This window comes from Biomphalaria glabrata, chromosome 1 (assembly GCF_947242115.1).
Source record: "Biomphalaria glabrata chromosome 1, xgBioGlab47.1, whole genome shotgun sequence".
Taxonomy (NCBI): domain Eukaryota; kingdom Metazoa; phylum Mollusca; class Gastropoda; family Planorbidae; genus Biomphalaria; species Biomphalaria glabrata.
In genome coordinates this window covers 7,472,427-7,491,838 of record NC_074711.1, presented here as the reverse complement: position 1 = coordinate 7,491,838, position 19,412 = coordinate 7,472,427, and the positions used below count along the sequence as shown (strand labels likewise).

Below are 19,412 nucleotides of genomic sequence, written 5' to 3'. Positions count from 1 at the left end.
ACAATTGTGTGATGGCCTGATTTCTTTTCTCTCTTTAATTCTGTCTGTCCTCACACTGATGCAAATACGCACACTTGGAGTGTTTCCCAGCTTCTCGTTTCTTTCTGAATGCACTACATTTAATTAGATCTTTAGTGAGACAACCAGCTGAAGTTGATTTGAACTGTCTGCCTACTGTGTATCATCACGTACACATGGGAAGGGGGACACGGGGCGCACTGAACTAAACCAAGACTTTCCCCCCCCCCCTCTCTTGCACGTCTGTTCGTTACTTCCTATTATTTGACACGCGCGCGCTTAGACTCACGCGCACACAGCAGCAGATCTGGCACACTGGTGACGTGACTGGTGTCCCTCGATCGAGTGCGTGCAACATGCTCCCAAACAATACACCGATGCAAATGTCAACCACGTGCTGTTTCCTGGCTTCAAAAGACGTATCGGTTATTGAGCCAATATGTTGTTGTTGCTGTTTGTATACTATCTGTCATGTCCCTAGGCTCGAACGTCAGAAGACTTTCTATAGGGCGCCCTCTTTCGGTGCCAAGCATTCAATGCAGACATCTTCCTCGACACAACTCTGTTCAATTATTTCTTTACCTAAGCATGTTTTTTTTTTCCAGGAAGGGAGGGAAACGGTTGAGTTTTTTTTTATGTTTATTTTTTCTCCTTCATCTTATTGCTTAAGAGGGGGGGGGGGGGCAAAATTTGAAGATGCAGGAAACGATGTTATGGGGGCGGGGGTGAAAAGGAGTAAGTGGGGGGGGGGAGGAGCTTGTGTTTCTGGTGCCAGGACTGCTTTCTTTCATACTTAACCAACAGAGATAGGTGAAAACAGAATCTCATCTCGAGACCACTCATTTTGGTCGTCTGCTAACAGCGTTACTTAAAAGTTGAGAACATATTCTGACCTATATAAGGATTTGAATTATTTTTTTTTATCTGAGGTTGATTCGTTCTAAAGGCTGTGTTCGTATAGATTACTGCAGTGTATATATTACAGGAGCGATAATTATGTTGTTATTAATTACCGTCTGCTAAATAGTCGGGACGTGAGTTGCGTGCCTTGTCATACATTGGACCTGTGTTTACCGAACTTTGTGATGCAACACAAACGTGGCCAGATTTTGCTACTTCGCGCCTGTTAGCGAGCTAATTAGCTCGGGGTGGCCACGAGGGATTAAAATCCCATGATTTTTCACTTTGGCCTTTTGTAGGCGTGTGTGTGTTTGCATTTGTGTGTGTGCTTAGACGCACCTTTGACCAGTTTTAGTGATATTTTGGTAAAGCTGTATCTGATCCCTTGCGCTGGTGGTAGGTCTAGCCAGTCGTCAGTTTTAAAGATATCAGCAGTTTTTAGGTGTTAGTGCTGTGTGTTTATGTTTTCAATTCAGGATTCTTTGGAGGTTTCAAATTGAGTATTCTTTGGAATTTGTAATTCAGTTTTCTATGAAGATTTAGCTCTCTAGTTTTTTGCAGGCTTTAATAAAGTGTGTTTAGAAATTAAAGTACTGCTTCAATGTCAGGCCTACATAGATTAAGAGTGAAAAAATGAGGTCAATTTAATTTATGTAGTCATGTTGAGCAATTGATTTTGAACAAGTCAATAATTCGTTTTGTTGACTTTATTTTATAAGCGCTATTAAAGTCTCGTTGTTTTAGTGAGATCTTGTCGTATTGGAGAATGTCCAACATTCGCTGTTGTGTTGTGACGGTCTGTGTGAACTAAAGTGTATGCTTTTCTGACTAGATCTAGTCGTCAAGGACACTTGTATTGGATCTCTTCAGCGGATGTTGTCACTTTGGCCTCCCCTATAATTAATAGAGTGGATGTGTACGCTACTGTTTGAATGTACTGCACAGTTAATGCCCTTTTTTCTTTTACGTTGTAGCATCAATTAGCGTGGACTTCGTTAATTTTAAACTGCATTCTATAATAATCTAGTTTTATGCGTTCTTCCAATACCTCGTAATTTCCTTTTGCTTTACGTACAAAACCTAGGTCTACCTAGTAAATCTCTAATCCATACTTTACAATTCGAAACTTAGACAATTGTTTGTTATTAGAATGTCATCTGGGTAGTTTTCATTGACCAGAACAGTTACATTCAAAGCAATGGTGTCCTATTTTGTTGCTTTTCTTTGTAGTCAAATCTCCATCTAAAAGTTAGTCCACTATTTAAATTCGACACTCCGTCCATGGGTAAGTCATGTAGCGCTCAGTAATGACCAGCGGCTTTCTAATATATTAATAGAGTCCCTTGTTATGGTTCCACTACTTCTCAAATAATGTAATAGGCAATAGTTGCCAGTCTGATGTTTCCCTTAAAGACATTCTCATTTCACTGCCTAGACTCTAGTAAAGTTGTATGGTTGATCTAAAAATTACCCAGCCAAGTTGTTCCTTCTTTAATATGCTTCTTGTCTATTACTTTGTGTTGGATTATAAATACATATATATAAGGGACACCAATAAACACATACTTGGTAAATGCTTAGAAGATTTCAATAGAAAACGTAGCCAAAGAGAGTTGACTGTGTTACGTTGATGGACGTGCTCTACTATGAGCAAGACTATCAAGTTTTCATGTGTTCGACTCAAACACTTGAGATATGCACATGCACGCTGCGTGTGTAACTTGAACTCTCGTGTAAGGTCAGAGTGAGCTAGGTCAAGACTGCTCACATTGACATCCTCCTCACGTAACTCTTTCAGTTTCTCACGCTCTCTCCTCACTGGATGTTGTTCAATGTCTTTTTCCGTGGCCAGTGCCGTGCGTGCTCGCAGTTGACCGCTGGACATCCTGGTCTCCGTTTTGTGTCCACTAGCATCATGTTTTGTCAACCCACGCAATCTCCCGTCCTCATCTGCTTCGTTCCTCTTTTTTTCTTTTTCAAGATTCCACCATCGCAGTCTCAGCTCAGGCATTCTTTTCGTTGTTTTGTTTGATTGTTAACCTCCGCCTGGTGGACATTTCGACAAATAAAAGTGTTTTTTTTTCCCCCGAAGAGCTTACAACGTTGACCACCAGCATGGCAGTGACCAGTGTGTGGTGGCATTGTGTGTGAGGTGTGTGTCTAGTGACGTCTGGCAGCTGTGAGAATTGTTGCCCTTTTCACACTTTAGATTTCTAAACACGTTCACGTGATCATGTTAGCTTTCACTTGAAACTGTTGATTCTATGAATTTCAACCATGATTTCAGTTGTGCTATGGGAAAGCCACTTTAGGGTTATGTGATTTTAGCCTAAAAAAAATAATATAGGCCTACCCACATTCCAGTCGATCGTAGTTAGAACTTAGATCTATTCTACATATTGAAAGATGTGTTTTATTGTAGTTTTTTTAAAACTCAATTGTACCCTTACATTTTCTGTGTGTTTCGATGTAGATCTCGTGTTTGACTTGGTGTGCTAAATTAAACTGTTTTGAATTTCGGGATCCGCTGGGGTTGATTATGCGAGTGCTGGTGATTAGACATAGTGCATTCGTTTGAGGACCCCTATGGCTGGCACTGAGAGCAGGAGTGGCGCCAGCAGAGCCATGAAGAAGTTGGTGCGCCACGTTAGCCTGCCGGCCGTACTTCCTCCTGGAGTCTCTGCTATTCAGACGATATCGGTAAGATAGGAGCAGCGCCCTCTCAGTTTGTTTTAGTTTTTATACTGTGGACCACATTTGATCTTAAGTTCTTAACCATCCATCACTATGGCTGTAGCCTTCAACTTCAACTAAACCTTTGAACTTACTCATGCTGATAGGATAGAAGTACATTGACCATTTGACAGAACTTTGTTGTTTTGATGAGTGTGTTGGTAAATGGTTGGAAACATTCTCAGAGAAAGTTTTTTTCCATCCCTCTTGTACTGACAGAGAGCTGATTTAGTTTTGTACACTTTGCTCTGTTTCACTCAGATCTAGAAGAGACAGAGACGCGACTGGTTGTCTTTCACACTTAGCCTAGTAGTATTACATTTTCACACTTTTTGTTTACAGTGTCATTTCCTTTTTTTTTACCCCACTTTACACACGTATTTTTTATCATTAATTTTTCTTCAAGTTATCTCAGTATCATTACCTTTTCTCTCCATCCTTATCATGACCTTTTGGCCACACACACACGTCAGTATCGTTATATTTCCCCCACCCTTATCTTAGTATATTTACATCTTTTGCATACTTATGTCAGTATCATGACATTTTCTTCCACTTATTTCAGTATCATGGCATTTTCTTCCACTTATCTCAGTATCATGACATTTTCTTCCACTTATCTCAGTATCATGTCCTTTCACTTACCCCCCCCTCCTCCCAAAAACACTTCTTTTTCCCACTTATCATTTATCTTGAGCTAGATCAAATCTGACAAGAAATTAATTTAGTTTCTTCATTTAATTAAAAACTTACTATGAACTGACATGTTTTAACTAGAGGCTAGAAAAAAAAAGGAAAAAATCTAATAACAACTTTGTCTGGTAAAAAAATTAAACAAGTTTATATCTCTTTTTTTAAATATTTTGTCTATTGAGCTACTGTATTTTTAATTATTGAGCTACTGTATATCTTTAATGTCCAATAGATGAACTCTTGAATGCTAGGTGTTTAAAACAATGCATGTAAGCAGTATTTACTTAGAAACATTTCCTCCACATTAAAAGTAGTGAATGTCCCCACAACATGGCTTCTTAAGTTTTGTCTTGTCCAAAGTTGGATCTGAAGGGGCAGTAATCCTAGATAAAACTTAAGAGTCATTAATAAAATACTCTGAAAGACACAAAGATAAAGGCACATTCCTCGTCCCATATGCTAGGACAAATTTGTACAAATACTCCTTCTTCCCTAGTGCTATTAGAGCATGGAATGGGTTGCCTAGCTAGCCAGGAAAACCAGTGACTTGGCAGAATTTAAGTCATTGGTTAATATGCATGACTAAATGCATGACGCGTAGGACGTAATCATCTTCTTTTTTGAAGTAACGTCTGTATTATATAAGATAAGATAAGATTGTGAACCAATACAACAGCATGGACAAGGTTCCAATGCTATTGAAAGAGTCCCACTAAACAAATGAAAGTGTCCTGAGGATTTTTGTGTTGATTCTTTTGTGAGGATGTTTTCTCTGTTGTTGCAGAATGTTCATCAATTCAGCTCTTGTTCTAACTTGATCAAACACTCTCACTATCTTTAGACAGGCATTGACACAAGAAAGAAAAAATTGTATTCATTGAAATAGACCTAAGTTAACCTAACCCCAACTATCTGTATCTATCTGTTGTTCTACTCTACACTTGAAATTTGTTTCCTTGGACATTCTTCTCTACCCAGAAAGTAATAGTCATGGGAAGCAACTTACATGCCATTATATTCAATACAAAAGTTCTGCTAGTCATCCTGTACTACAATCTAGTGATATATTGCTTAGGAATAAAATTAATGTTTTTGGAGTTAATATATACAACTATAAGAGAATGAAATTATAATTAAAATTTTTTAAAAAATCAGTGAAATAAATAAATCTCTAGGGCTGACATGAGTTTTATTCAGCTTCACTTATCTACATAAACAGACTTTTATGCCTTATCACTCATGGGTTTAATGTTATAGAATTTATGGTATTTTTTTTTAAAGTATGAGAGAAAATGGGAAAACAAAATCTATCTTGAAGGTTATTACCCTTAAAAAATTATATTAATTGTTTTGCTTTACATATTATTTTAACAAATATCTATATATGATAGAAAAAAAGTATTATTATTGTTATTATTATTATTATCGCTTTTGTAGCACACATCTTTACTTATGAAACATTTGAAATATACAGATGCATGAAAATATAATACACCTCCATATAACAACCAATGTTTATCCACTTTAAGTTTTTTTTACTTTATAACACAATCACAAAGAGAGATCTCTCCCTCTCTCTTTCTCTCTCCCTCTCTCTCTCTCTCTCTCTCTCTCTCCACATTTTTTTCTTCATTCACTGAGTTAGTTTCATTATGGTATCAACATTTTTTTACTTTGATAACAAATTTGGACTTACCGGTAATGGTTTTTATTAAAATTTGCCATGTTTACATCATTAATTATGTTTACAATGAGCAGTTTATCTACTTAATCTGTTGAGGAAAAGTAAAGTAAAATAAGACATTTACCTTGCCTGTTAAGGTGGTCATAGTATGTTGTCTGACTCTGATTTATAGATTTAATATCAGTTTATATCACTTAATTTGTGAGAACTGTACCAGTTTTTTTTGTTTTAATGTTTTATCTAATTTCTATTTATTTATTGATTTCATTTTTCTTTTTTTTTTTTTTAGGACAATGACCTTCAGCAGAAAATTGACCATGAGATTAAGATGCGAGAAGGGACAGCTCGTCTGTTGGTGGCCAGCAAACATCCAGCTCAGGTTTTGGAGGCTGCCAAAAACTTACTTTCATCAAATACACGTATCATTGCCTACATGACAGAACTACAGCGCAGGAAAACTGCAGAAGTCTTGGGCAAACAAAGGTAAAGCTTGAAAGAGATTTTATATACTTTGTAAATTAATGCATGTTGTAAAGCAGCACTGATAGTGTGCTGCCTTCATATAACAAGTATCAATCTTGGTCTTAGGGAGGAAATAACATAAGCCATATTTTTCTACATGAAATCTTTAAGAGATCTTAATCTTAAAAGAGAACTATAGAACATGCTGTGAATCCCCAAATGAAGGCTAAAATAATATTGGCTGAAGACCTAGTAAAGAACTGGGATGTTTGACTGAGGGGCATGAACTGTGTAGCCACTTATCTAGTGGGCTTAAGTTTAAAACTCGTATCATATTTTGTTGTGCTTCGCTGAGCGCCTAAAGGCAGCACATAAATTTACCCCCTTCATCTATTTAATCCACTAAAGAGATTGTACCCAAGCGCACAGAGCATGCTATAAGCATAAAAGTTATGCTATACAAAAGCAGTTTTAAAAAAAAGATTTCCTTTTAACAATTTTTAACACTGATTTCAAAAATACATTTAATAATGCACTGAGCATGAAAGAGGCGCCATGCAAGAGCAGTTCTTCTTCTAGCCAGCTTTATTGCTGCTGAGCTGTAAGCTCTTTTGCAGACTGTGCCAAGGAAAAATAGTGTGCTGTTACCAGAGTGTCGATTATCTTGGGCTGTAGTGGTAATAGGTCTGTCTGATGTGGATTAAGATGTTGCATTTTAACAATTTAAAAAAAAAAAAGGAAAGCATGAGCTAAAGTTCTCTTTTCTTTTTTTCTTTCCTTCCATGGTCTTTTTTTTTTTTTTTGATTAAAGACATTTCCTCAGCTAAGCTGTTTGGTTATTTTGTTGTTTGCCAGACACTCGGTTGAACTGAAATATTTAGCCACCAAGGCATTACAAAACCTTACAGCTTTACCAACAATTTAGATTCTGTAGGAGGCTGCATGTTTCAATCTTGTCTAGATAGTTTTAATCTTAAATTATACTAACTTTTAAAACACAATGGTTTTGGTTCTGTTAGAATTATATTCTAGATCACAAAAGATTAAATGTTTTCCAAATAAACTCTACAGCATTTACAGACCACCAAATTCTAGTTTAGAATACATGCAGGAACTATGTAATCAGATTACTACACTTAAAGAGACAAATAAAAATGCAGTTTTTTGGATTATGGGTGATTTCAACCTACCTGATATAAATTGGAAAACACTAACCATAGATAAACACCAAAACCTTAAGGACATAAATGAGCTTTTCATAGAAACTTTACACAACCTAAGTTTAGATCAAATCATTAAAAAGCCAACTAGATTAAACAACACATTAGATCTCTTCTTAACCAACAGACCTGGATTAGTAGTTGATTATGATATTATCCCTGGTCTATCAGACCATGAGATCATAAAAATACACAGTCAGATAAAAGCAGTAGCCAATACAAAACCCAAAAGAAAAATCTTACTCTGTAATAAATGTAACCTAACACAACTACACCAAGCTGCATTAAACTTTCAACAAACATTCTTATTAGAAAAAGACATTAACCAACCAGTCGATGACCTCTGGAATTTCATTAAAAACCATCTTAAAAGCATTATAGAAAATCATATACCAACTAAATACACATCAAACAAAATAAATAAATGCTGGTTTAATAATAGACTAAAGAAGCTTTGTAAACAGAAGGAAAACCTATATAGAAAATTTAAAGAAACTAATGCAGAAAGAGTTTACAAAAGTATATAAAAATTAAACACTTAACCCAAAAAGTAAGCAGACAGCTGCAGAGTGAATACATAAACAATGTAATATCTAAAGATAACAACAAAAACCTATGGTCATACATTAAGTCTAAGAAAATGGAAACAACAGGCGTAGCGCCATTAAAAGATGAACATAACATAATACATAATGATAATGAAACTAAAGCAAACATTCTAAACAAATACTTTGCATCAGCATTCTCAGCCCCAGGAGACAAAGACATATTACTGAATTTGAACCAAGTAGACAACATAGAAGATATAGTAGTACAAGAAAATGGAATTCAAAAACTATTAGCCAACACCAAACCAAATAAAGCTTCTGGACCTGATGGTATTCCAGCTAGATTACTCAAAGAACTAAGTAATGAGCTAGCCCCAGTGTTCAAAATACTCTTTCAGGCTTCACTTAACCAGGGCAGAGTACCAAAGGACTGGAAAGAAGCTAATGTCACCCCCCTATTTAAAAAAGGAGAAAAATCTGACCCAGGAAACTACAGACCAGTATGTTTGTAAAATGTTTTACATGTTTCGGATGTTCCTTCAGAGTTGAAGATAGTTTACTTCCTAGTCCAAACCTCCCGCAGGACGACGGGGGATGGCAGCGGGCAGGGTTTGAACCCTCGACCGTCGATAAATCCGAACGACAGTCCAGCGCGCTAACCGCACGACCAGGCAGCCATCCTGGTATCACTTACCAGCATCACATGTAAAATCCTAGAACACATAATATGTAGCAACATCATAAACCACTTAGACAAACATAATGTCCTCACACCATACCAACATGGCTTTAGGAAATATAGATCATGTGAAACACAACTAATAGGACTAATTGATGATTTTTCAAAAGGTTTAGATAATAGTGAACAAATAGATGCTATCTTACTAGATTTTTCTAAGGCTTTTGACAAAGTTCACCACCATAGTTTGCTTAAAAAATTAAAATATTTCGGCATTAATGGTCCACTGCATCAGTGGATTAAAGACTTTCTGATAGGGAGAGAACAAACTGTAATAATAAATGGCTCTAAATCAACACCGATAACAGTAAACTCAGGTGTACCTCAAGGAACAGTCTTGGGTCCACTACTATTTTTAATTTACATAAATGATTTACCAAATTGCATTACTTCAGGAACAAAAGTCAGATTATTTGCAGACGATTGCATAATATATAGAACAATAAAAACAACACAAGACACAGATATTTTACAAAGAGAATTAGATGAATTACAGAAATGGGAATCAAATTGGAGCATGTCTTTCCACCCAGAAAAATGTCAGTTGTTAAGAGTAACAAAAAAACTAAAACAAATTAATTCCACTTATCTTATTCATGGCAAACCAGTAACACAGACTAAAAACGCAAAATACCTAGGTGTTATAATAAATGAAAAACTGTCATGGAATCCACATATTGATGAAACTACAAAAAAATCAAACAAAGCATTAGGATTTATTAAAAGAAATTTCTATAAATCAAATAAGAACATAAAACTAAAATGTTATTTAACCTTGGTTAGGCCAATAATAGAATATGCATCCTCTGTTTGGGACCCCTCAACTCAAGAAAACATTAAGAAACTAGAACAGACACAAAATAGAGCAGTGCGATTCATAACAAACGAATATTCACATTTGACTAGAGTAAAGTAAAGTAGCATTAATACATAAAACACTGAACCATAATCTTCAAATACAAAAACAAAATTAAATAAAATATTCTGAAAGACACAAAGATAAAGGCACATTTCTCGTCCCATATGCTAGGACAAATTTGTACAAATACTCCTTCTTCCCTAGTGCTATTAGAGCATGGAATGGGTTGCCTGAGCTAGCCAGGAAAACCAGTGACTTGGCAGAATTCTAGTCATTGTTTAATATGCATGACTAAATGCATGACGCGTAGGACGTAATCATCTTCTTTTTTGAAGTAACGTCTGTATTATATAAGATAAGACTTTACAACGTTTGCTTACTGATAAATACTCAATATTACTTTATTGTATAGCTCTATGCTTATATTTAAATTATAGATATTGTTATGAGCAGATGAGGTTCTTTCATAAATACATTAACACCATATGTCAAAATCATAGTTTTATACAGAATTTAATCTTAATTGAGTAACTAAACACTGTAAACACTAGTTGTATATCTTCCTCCATTTTTGGCTTCTGTTTTTTCAACTCACATTTGCACCATTCCACAATCATGTTACAATGTGCATGTAAGAGAGATTCTTTCAATAAAGAAAATAATGAAATCCTGCTCTCATCCATTAGTTTTTGTCCTGCTTGTTTATTAGAGACTTAAGCTCATATAAGTCATTGGTTTTTCTTCGCTGACTCAGGCTACCTCTTACATGTACTAATGCCATAAGGGAAGAAAGCTTTTGTATGCATTTGTCCTAGAATATAAGTATATATGATACTTGTGCAGTCCTGTCTTCTTTTTTTGTTTAAAAATTAGAATTGAAAAAATTGTATTATTGATCTAAGATTTCAGTATTGTTTGACAATAAAGGATAAATGTATGAGTCTTGATTGAATTAAGTTATGTCCTCTATTAAAAGTTTATCCATTCTTAATTGGGTAAATAAATGTGAAGCATTTATTAATTACTCTCAAGAAGCATTTTGTAGCTAAATAAAAAAACAACTTCTTTAATAACTGTTTGTATGAACACCTAATATCGCCCGTAGTAAAAGATGGGGCTACTTCTACCTGGCACCTGGACACTTCCAGCCCGAATGATAACCTCCAGGTGTTGGATATCTCTGTATCTGATGATGTATACACACTTGTCCAAAGGGCAGACTACTGGATAGATTTGTTGGCTCCAGTTTGAAATAGTTATGTGCCCTCTTCTCCAGTTTACTTTGGTGCTAATCTTAAAGGCCATGTTTGTCTCCCTCTACAACAGTCATAAAGATATTTTTTTACCTATGTCGTGAACAGAAAGCTCTGTCATGGGATATATCCACATCCTGATGCTCTTGTGACCTGTATTCACCACAGGAAAGATAATTATGTAAATGTCTTTCAATTCATGAAGGGGCAACATTTTAGTATTCACTTTCCTATATAATTATATAATGTAAAATATTTCTGTGAAAAAAAAAACATCTCCAGCAGAGCACTAAAACCAGAACTGATATTAAAATTTGATGTTGAAAGTCAAGCAAGCCAAACTTTAAGTGAAATGTTTCAAAGTTGGCATGCATGAAAAAACTAAAGAGGGTGGTGGGGGGGGGAACTAAGCTTCAAATGTATGTTTTTATTTTGTAAAACCAATTTGTTAAAATAAAATCATTATCTTTGTTTCTATAACATTTTTGTGCTTTAGTATAACAGTACTTGCATAATATATATTGATTTAATGAAAAATTTCCTGCCAACAATTTAAACTAATTGTATTCATTGATTTAATATATATAATCAACAGCATTAAATTATATCAAGTCGTTTGCCAATTTAACGGAAAAATATTGGCTTGATTGGTCTACCAGTTTCAATCGGGATCTAATATTTTTTCAACTTATAAAAAGTCAGAATTATGTAAAATAAATTTTGCGCTAGCTATCGACTGTTTTACAAAGTTTTTAGTCATTCTGAAAGATTTTTGTGTGCTTCATTCACAAGATAAATAATAGTTTAAACATGTGATTTATTTTTATGTTTGATTTCAATGCAGTAACAAACTTCTCACCAATTGTTGGTTTAAAAAAGGACTCATATAAAAAATGTACACGTTGGCCTAGAACTCAGTATCATTGAACCTTTAAATATAAAAAACATTCAAGAATAAGACTTGTGTGTCAATATCCTAAAAGTTGTATAAACAATCAAATATATTCCTTGGCTTTATAATCTAAGAAAAGCTTCATTATGTTATATTCTATATTGTGACCTGCCAAACTATTGTTTCAAAGTTTGGGGACATCTGTTTAGACCAGTGATTCCCAAAGTGGTCTATATAGACCCCCAGGGGTCTACGAAGACTTCCAAGGGGTCTATGAAAGTTAAAAAGGGAATTGGGGGTCTATGAGATGTGCACGGGGGTCTACGATAAAGAATCTCAATTCAGCATGTCGTGACTTTAATTTTGACAATCGTAATTTTTTCATACACACATTTATGATTTGTACCTTAGGAAATCCTTAAAATTGTTATCCTGCTGATTGAATAAAAATTATTTTTTTTTAAATGTTATAACTATTTAAATTGTGTAGTTTTGTCTAGTTATAACTTTGACAAAAAGAAATGTAGACTGTACAGCATTAAGTATTTGAAATTGAACTTCATAACTTCCTTGTCAAACTAGCGAGTGTTAATGTGCCATTTTTTATGATGCTATGAAACCAATTGAGCTGGAGGATCATTTGAGATGATGCCACCCTGATAAAAAGATAATGGTTTGCAAAACTTTCAAACACTCAAAGATAAAGTTCAGAATACACCCACAAAATCTCCCTTTGACCTGACAGTGAGAAAAAGATGATTAGTGAACGTTTTACTATATCTCTTTACTTATAGTAAAATACTGAAAACCTCACATGATATGCAAATTATTGATTTTACCAGCAGTTGAAAAAAAATTGTAAAAACGCTTACACAGACTTATATCATTAAAAGAATTTCATGTTTGGGTTTTATGGCCGGTGTCTTGTTTTGGGCCTCTTTAATGCAATTTTGAAGACATGGTCGGCATTCTCTGGTGACACTCCAAAAGGGCAAATTTCAATGGTCCCAATTTTGAGCTTCCAGAACATATGTTTTCTCATTATGATGTGTCCGTTTCTGATGTGAACAATTTAGGTGGTTCTATCGGGATAGTTTATAATAGGTGTCATCTTTCTTGTAAATCGAATAAGAACTTGTCCATTACTCGTTTTTACAATTCACTATTAGTTTCTTCATTTCTTCCTGATAGAGTACGATGTTCAAGTGTGTATTCAAGCGTGGTCGAGAGGCTAAGTGAGCTTGAACTTGGCTTGTCTTGGCTACCTAGAAGGGGGCTCGAGGTTCGACACCCGACTCGGGCAGAGTTGCGTTTACGTTTACTGAGCGCCTAAAGGCAGCACAGAAAACCAACTCCTAGATACCCCCTCCCCCCACTGGTCCACAAATGAGATTGGACCAAAAGCGCTCTGAGCATGCTATAAGCATGAAAGTAGCGCTATATAAAAGCTATAATAATAATAATTTGTTTTCTCACATTTGGCAAGTGTGTCAGCCTTCTATTTCGTTCTATTTAAACATTGGAGAACAGCTTTCTTGCTGTTGTTGTTGAGCTTTACAATGTGACCCAATATGTTTTGTACAAAATCTTTTGGATGTTCCTTCAGATTATGTGGATAATTACATCCTAGCCCAAACCTCCCGGACGGGAGATGCGAGCAGGCAAAGTGACCACCGAACGTCAGTCAAGGCATCATGAGTTATTTTATTTAGGAGGCATTAGAGTTTGTCAAGCTTTGAATGACTATTTTTTTTTTGTAAAAAAATTTAACTTTTTGGTGAACTTGGCTGATTCGCTAGCATGGTAGCTGTTATCTCCAGTGCTCCTATTTCTTCTCTGTGGTTGTCAAAAAGCTCCATGATTACAATGAACTTAATTTTTTAATTATTTTTTCTCCATTGGGCCATTCAATGAGTATTCCAGCTCCTCCATTTGTGGAGGCTTTCTGAGAACCATCCATGCAACCTCTGACCCATTGGTTGTTTAGGGCAATGGATTTGTAGAAAAGTTCACTAAATTCTTGAACTCTGTTGGAATATAGTCAAATATTTCTTTCTTCTTATGTAAGTCTTTGCAAACAACATATTTCTGCAAACTACATATTTCTCTATACAGCTGGCTGAGTCAACCTTGTCTGGTAATAATTTTTTTATTCAAATTATTATGGCTCAAGAAATCAACGAAAAGCTGCTCTTTGTTAAAATGTTTACTATGATACTTAAGGCACATTAATATTTAATGTTTTGAAGAACTACTTCATTAAACAACAAATGAAAAATCTCTGTAGCAATGGATGGTGAGCTTGCAAACCTTTAAAAATAAAAAGTTTTCAATGTGTTTAGTGATTATATGCTATACGTATTAACTGTTATATAATGAGTTTAAATTTGAATTTTGTTAATAAATTTATTTTTTAAAAATTAATTCAACTTAAAATGTAGTTTTAAATTACTTTTTCACTCCTCGTATCACTGGTTAGAAGTTATTTTACACAAAATGTGTAATTTGAAATTGATGAACTTTCAAAAATTCAATATAACTTAAGTAGGGGGTCTACGGAAAACCAGAAAATATGGCAAGGGGTTTACGAGACAAAAAAGTTTGGGAACCACTGGTTTAGACCATTCACTTCATATTTTCATTAATTGATCAACATGTATGGACATATTGTGACATTTTTTTGTTTTATTTCCATGTTCAGTTCTGTTGAAGGCAACCAACTACCTTGCAGTGCTCAACTCAGTGTCTCAGGTCTGTATATAACTAAAGATGATTTTAAACTCTAAGCCAGTTGGTCATGTTATTATTTGTTATGGAAAAATTAATTGTTTGTCATACAATATTAATGGCATTTTAAAATTGTACTCAACATTACATTTTGCTATTTGCATTATAATATTAAGTCTTGTCTTGGAGTCCAAAGATTAACAAGGAATGCAGTATTTCCCATGGCTGCACAGCCCCAGCTGCAACCTACATATTTTGCCACATTAGTGCAGGCATAACTATTTGCATTATAGTCATTCATTAAGCTCCAGTAACTCATGGCTGGAGCATAAATTGTATAAATCTAGTACACCAATGTTTTAGGTGTCAACATGTCTGTTTCTCATCTGTGAGTGTGTGGTTAAATCCGCTGATATCCGAATGTCTGCATCTCATTTGTATATGTTTGGTTCATTCCACAGATATTCGTATTCCACTGATGTGGAGAGATGCTGATCACTTCAGAAACAAGGGAGGTAAGATCAGCTGACAGGTCATTAGACATAGTGTAGGGTTTGATAAGAATTATTTTGTCTTCATAGTTTCTACAATGAAATTCTCCTTGCAGATTATCGCCGCTATGCTGTGTTCTGTTTACTGAAGGTTGGAACTGAAATCTATGACACATCCATGATCAGTGATGTGGATAGGAGTATGACAGACATCACCTTTGAAGATGTTATTCATTTGTAAGTTATACACTACATTTCTTCAGGACTCATTTAGTTTTAGTGTCCTAGGACATCCCCTTTGAAGATGTGATTCATTAGTTTCATTCATTTCTTCAGGACTCATTTAGTTTTAGTGTCTTAGGACATCCCCTTTGATGATGTGATTCATTAGTTTCATTCATTTCTTCAGGACTCATTTAGTTTTAGTGTCTTAGGACATCCCCTTTGATGATGTGATTCATTAGTTTCATTCATTTCTTCAGGACTCATTTAGTTTTAGTGTTTTGAATATTTTAAAGTAAGGTTAATGCTAAAGCACTCTTGTTTTGAAAATTTGATTCTTGTTTTACATTTTCCAATATGTGCTTTTGAATTAATTTCATTGCTCATACAATCAATGTGTATCTCACTTTAAAGTGAAATGAGTTTTATAAGTTCCATAAGTTGTATAATTCTTTTTCTTTCCAGTGACGATGTGCCCCATGATTTTGAGATGAAACTTGAAGTCTACTGTCACAAACTTCATGAAGAGTTTTCTGTTGCCAGCACACCAAAGAAGCTGCGCAAAAAAATAAATGACATCTCTGGTTCAGTCGGCCGCAGTGTTGGAAAACGGTTGTCTGGCCTTGTGAGTAATTTGTAACTTTATAAATTCACTTCATTTCACATGGCCAGCATTTAAAAAAACAACTTTCAAACATTTTTGCATTTACTTGTTATGAAAATATTGTCAAACTTTTAAGGAAAATATCTTTCTAGTTATTTTTAATGTTTTGATGATTCATAAACATACAAAATGCATTCATCAGATTTCGGCAAAGTAGGCATTCTGATCGATTCATTTAGTTGTACACAAATTTGATTTAAATATTACACAATATTTAATATTCTTGATAAATATGATTTGATTAAGTTGGTCTCTAGAATAAAATTAATATTTAATGTCCTACCATTTCTTTTTTCAGAATGATGCTGATGTTATTGGAAACATGGTCTTGTAAGTTTTTAATGTTGTTTTCATGATAACTGTGATTTTATAACATTGATAATATAATTTTTCTGTTGTCTGAAAAGTAACAATTAAAAGGTTTTAACTACTTTTTTTTAATATCTTGACTAATTTTATTACATTTCTGTATTTGTGTTTTGTATTGCTTCATCTCCCAGAGGTCCAAAGTTTGAACTGGTGGCCAAAGGTTCTTTACATCTTTCAGACGTGGACAATTCTGTTAGGACATATGATCTTCAGTTGGAGACCAATGCAGGTCTGTGTTTCCTCTTTTGATAAGTATCGCCTTGTAAGAAGCACATTTGTCTTGGTGTGATAAAAAGAAAGAAATTTTTTTTTGTCTCTGTCTATTTATGAGAGTCTTTATCTATTATTGATGTCAACATGGTTTTGTAAGGTATTGTTTGTTATCATGATCAAATGTAATACTTAACTTCATTTACTGACTATGTTTCAGAAGGTCAAGTTCATGAACTGCCTTTGTTTGGTCACTATTGTTGCCGTCTGGCTGCACTGCCACATTGTCTAGTCCAGCCTACAGTTACTGGGTTTTTAAATTTACAGGTAAGTGCTACAAACTTAATATTGTATTCAGCATCTAAGCATTTCCAGTACTTTAAGTGTTATACTCTGTATACCACTATGCCCAACAAGTAATTTTGTTGTTAGTCTAACAGCTGTGATATGTCTTTGTTAGTCTAACTGCTGTGATATGTCTTTGTAAGTCTAACTGCTGTGATATTTATTTTTTTTTTGTAAGTCTAACAATTGAGATGTTTCCTGTTGTAAGTCTAACAGTTGAGATGTTTCTTGTTGCAGGAGGATGACGATCTCTCCAAATGGAAACGCTACTGGTGCTCATTAAAAAACTTGCAGTTATCCTGCTGGTCAAGTCCCGATGATGTTGAAGTCATCCAGCCGTTGTTATCTATACCAGTGACCAAGGTAAGCATACACACTCTCTTGCTATGTCTGGAGCTTTGCTAAACACATTTAGTCAAGATGAACTACTATTTAGTCCAGTTATTGCCCCTCCTGTATGCATGTCTTATTTCTAAGTTGACCCACTTAAACTTATATATTCTATAAAATATTTGTATGAAGATGTGATAGAGTTTGTCTCTAAATTTCTTTTGTTTTTCAAAGTGATCCAACAAAAAAACAACAACACTTTTTAAAACATTTCTAACCCACTGGTTATGATTTCATACTGGTTTACTTAGGATTGTCAGTTCTTATGACAAATCACGGCCCAACTGGCGCCCCATATAACAAATCATGTCCAAATATCATCATGCATGTAGTTCATTTCATTTCACTTTTGTTCCTACTTAAAAGGAGGCATGGTGGCTGAATGATAAGGTACTGGCTTCTGAACCATGGGCACCTGGGTCCAAATCATGATGAAGACTAAGGATCATTAGGGCTCCTCTGAGCCCACCCAGCTCTAATTGGGTACCTGACATTAGTTGGGGAAAAGTAAAAGGCGGTTGGTCATTATGCTGGCCATATGACACCCTCGTTAACTGTGCCCCATAGATCGCAAGGTCTGAAAGGGGAACTTTGCTTCTACTTAAAAGGGTTTCCTAGCAACTCTTCCAGACAGGAAACCTTATTCTTTGTAAAATATCTAAGCTTAGCTTAATCTCACAAAGATTAGCTGGCATGGTTTGATTTTTATGTATTGCATATGATGTGTATACATATTTAATGAAGGACTTAAAAAGAAGTGAAAAAATTATTTGTTTTCTCAAAATTGTTTCTAAATAAATGATTAAATAGCATTAAATTATATATTATCTTAAATTTTGATTATTAAACATTTAAAGTCATTTGTTATCCAATTATCTCAGTTGATTATCAGTCTCTTTGTGTGGCAGCTCTATGGTAGTTCTAAAGCACTCTATGGCAATATATATTAATGGTTATATGTTTTGCTGTTAAATTATTGATTGTATAATCCCTGAATTCCTCTCTATGACAGAGCACACAAATCAGTGATGCAGACCCAACCACCAGTCAAAAATCTCATTCCTTCCTTATTAAGACAGTCAACATCAACGGCATTTTCTGCCACACGTTAGCAGCAGACACAAAGGAGGAGTTGAATAAGTGGTGGGACGGGTTCCAGCAACATTTACTTGACCAAGGTCAGTATCTTGATGGGAAACTTAGTGGTCAGATTTAAATGTTTGCTTTCAGTAGCTCTCTGTTGTAAATGTACACATATTTTTTTTTAAACAAGCATTTGAGTAACTTGTTTAAATAATTGCAGGCAGTTGGGAGACTATAGAACACAAATGCAGACTGCTCAATAGTAACAAAATATATAAACAATCTCAAGCTTATATAAAACTGGATTCCATGTTATCTATGTCTGTTTGAAATAAATCATTGACATAGCCTATGTTTGAAATAAATCATTGACATAGCCTTTAGTTCTCTGCATCTTCAATAGAACATTTTTATGGTTCTGTTTATCTCCACTCATAATACCTGAGCTGTGCACACTTTTGAAGCCCTACTTTTTGGACAGGGATGTTACCTCACAATCTAAACCCTGTTAGATTTAGGTAGACTCTGAAATTTTACAGTAGACCATCTTATTACAAAGTGTTATATTTATTACTATTGTGTCTAGAATTACATTGGTTTGTTGTCCAGTGTTGTGTCTTGAATTAACATGTAAACCTTGGTTTGTTGTCCAGCTTTGTGGAAACATGCTTGTGATGAAGTCATGGATCTGAAAAGTGCTACCAGGAGGAAACTACCAGCCTTTGTTAGGAAAAGTTCTTTATATGAGGACACACCACTCATTGGTTAGTATCAACACAATCTTGTTGAACTTTAGTATACATGGCTCCTTCTGTTTCCATTATTGTGCTTCCATGATTCACAGATGTTTTCTTCATGGGGAAAATCTGCTTTAAACTAGATGGAACTGAACTCTCTTTAATATAAAACT

The 19,412-nt window shown here is 34.8% G+C and overlaps 1 protein-coding gene across 11 annotated transcripts in view; it reads left to right on the top strand.

The window, feature by feature from the left end:
• Positions 1-19,412, top strand: part of LOC106068421 (rhotekin-like) — a 57,375-nt gene that overhangs the window by 34,349 nt on the left and 3,614 nt on the right. For 9 of the 11 annotated variants that reach the window (XM_056019385.1, XM_056019375.1, XM_056019450.1 and 6 more), the window contains 11 exons: positions 6,318-6,511; positions 14,703-14,752; positions 15,190-15,243; positions 15,336-15,456; positions 15,907-16,066; positions 16,404-16,435; positions 16,606-16,703; positions 16,905-17,011; positions 17,267-17,392; positions 18,432-18,597; positions 19,156-19,266. In XM_056019385.1, coding sequence (XP_055875360.1) covers positions 6,318-6,511; positions 14,703-14,752; positions 15,190-15,243; positions 15,336-15,456; positions 15,907-16,066; positions 16,404-16,435; positions 16,606-16,703; positions 16,905-17,011; positions 17,267-17,392; positions 18,432-18,597; positions 19,156-19,266 — 1,219 coding nt within the window. Of the gene's footprint in view, positions 1-1,073; positions 1,435-3,391; positions 3,619-6,317; positions 6,512-14,702; positions 14,753-15,189; positions 15,244-15,335; positions 15,457-15,906; positions 16,067-16,403; positions 16,436-16,605; positions 16,704-16,904; positions 17,012-17,266; positions 17,393-18,431; positions 18,598-19,155; positions 19,267-19,412 lie in introns of those variants that run through there. The other 2 variants (XM_056019416.1, XM_056019413.1) reach the window with 2 other exon arrangements.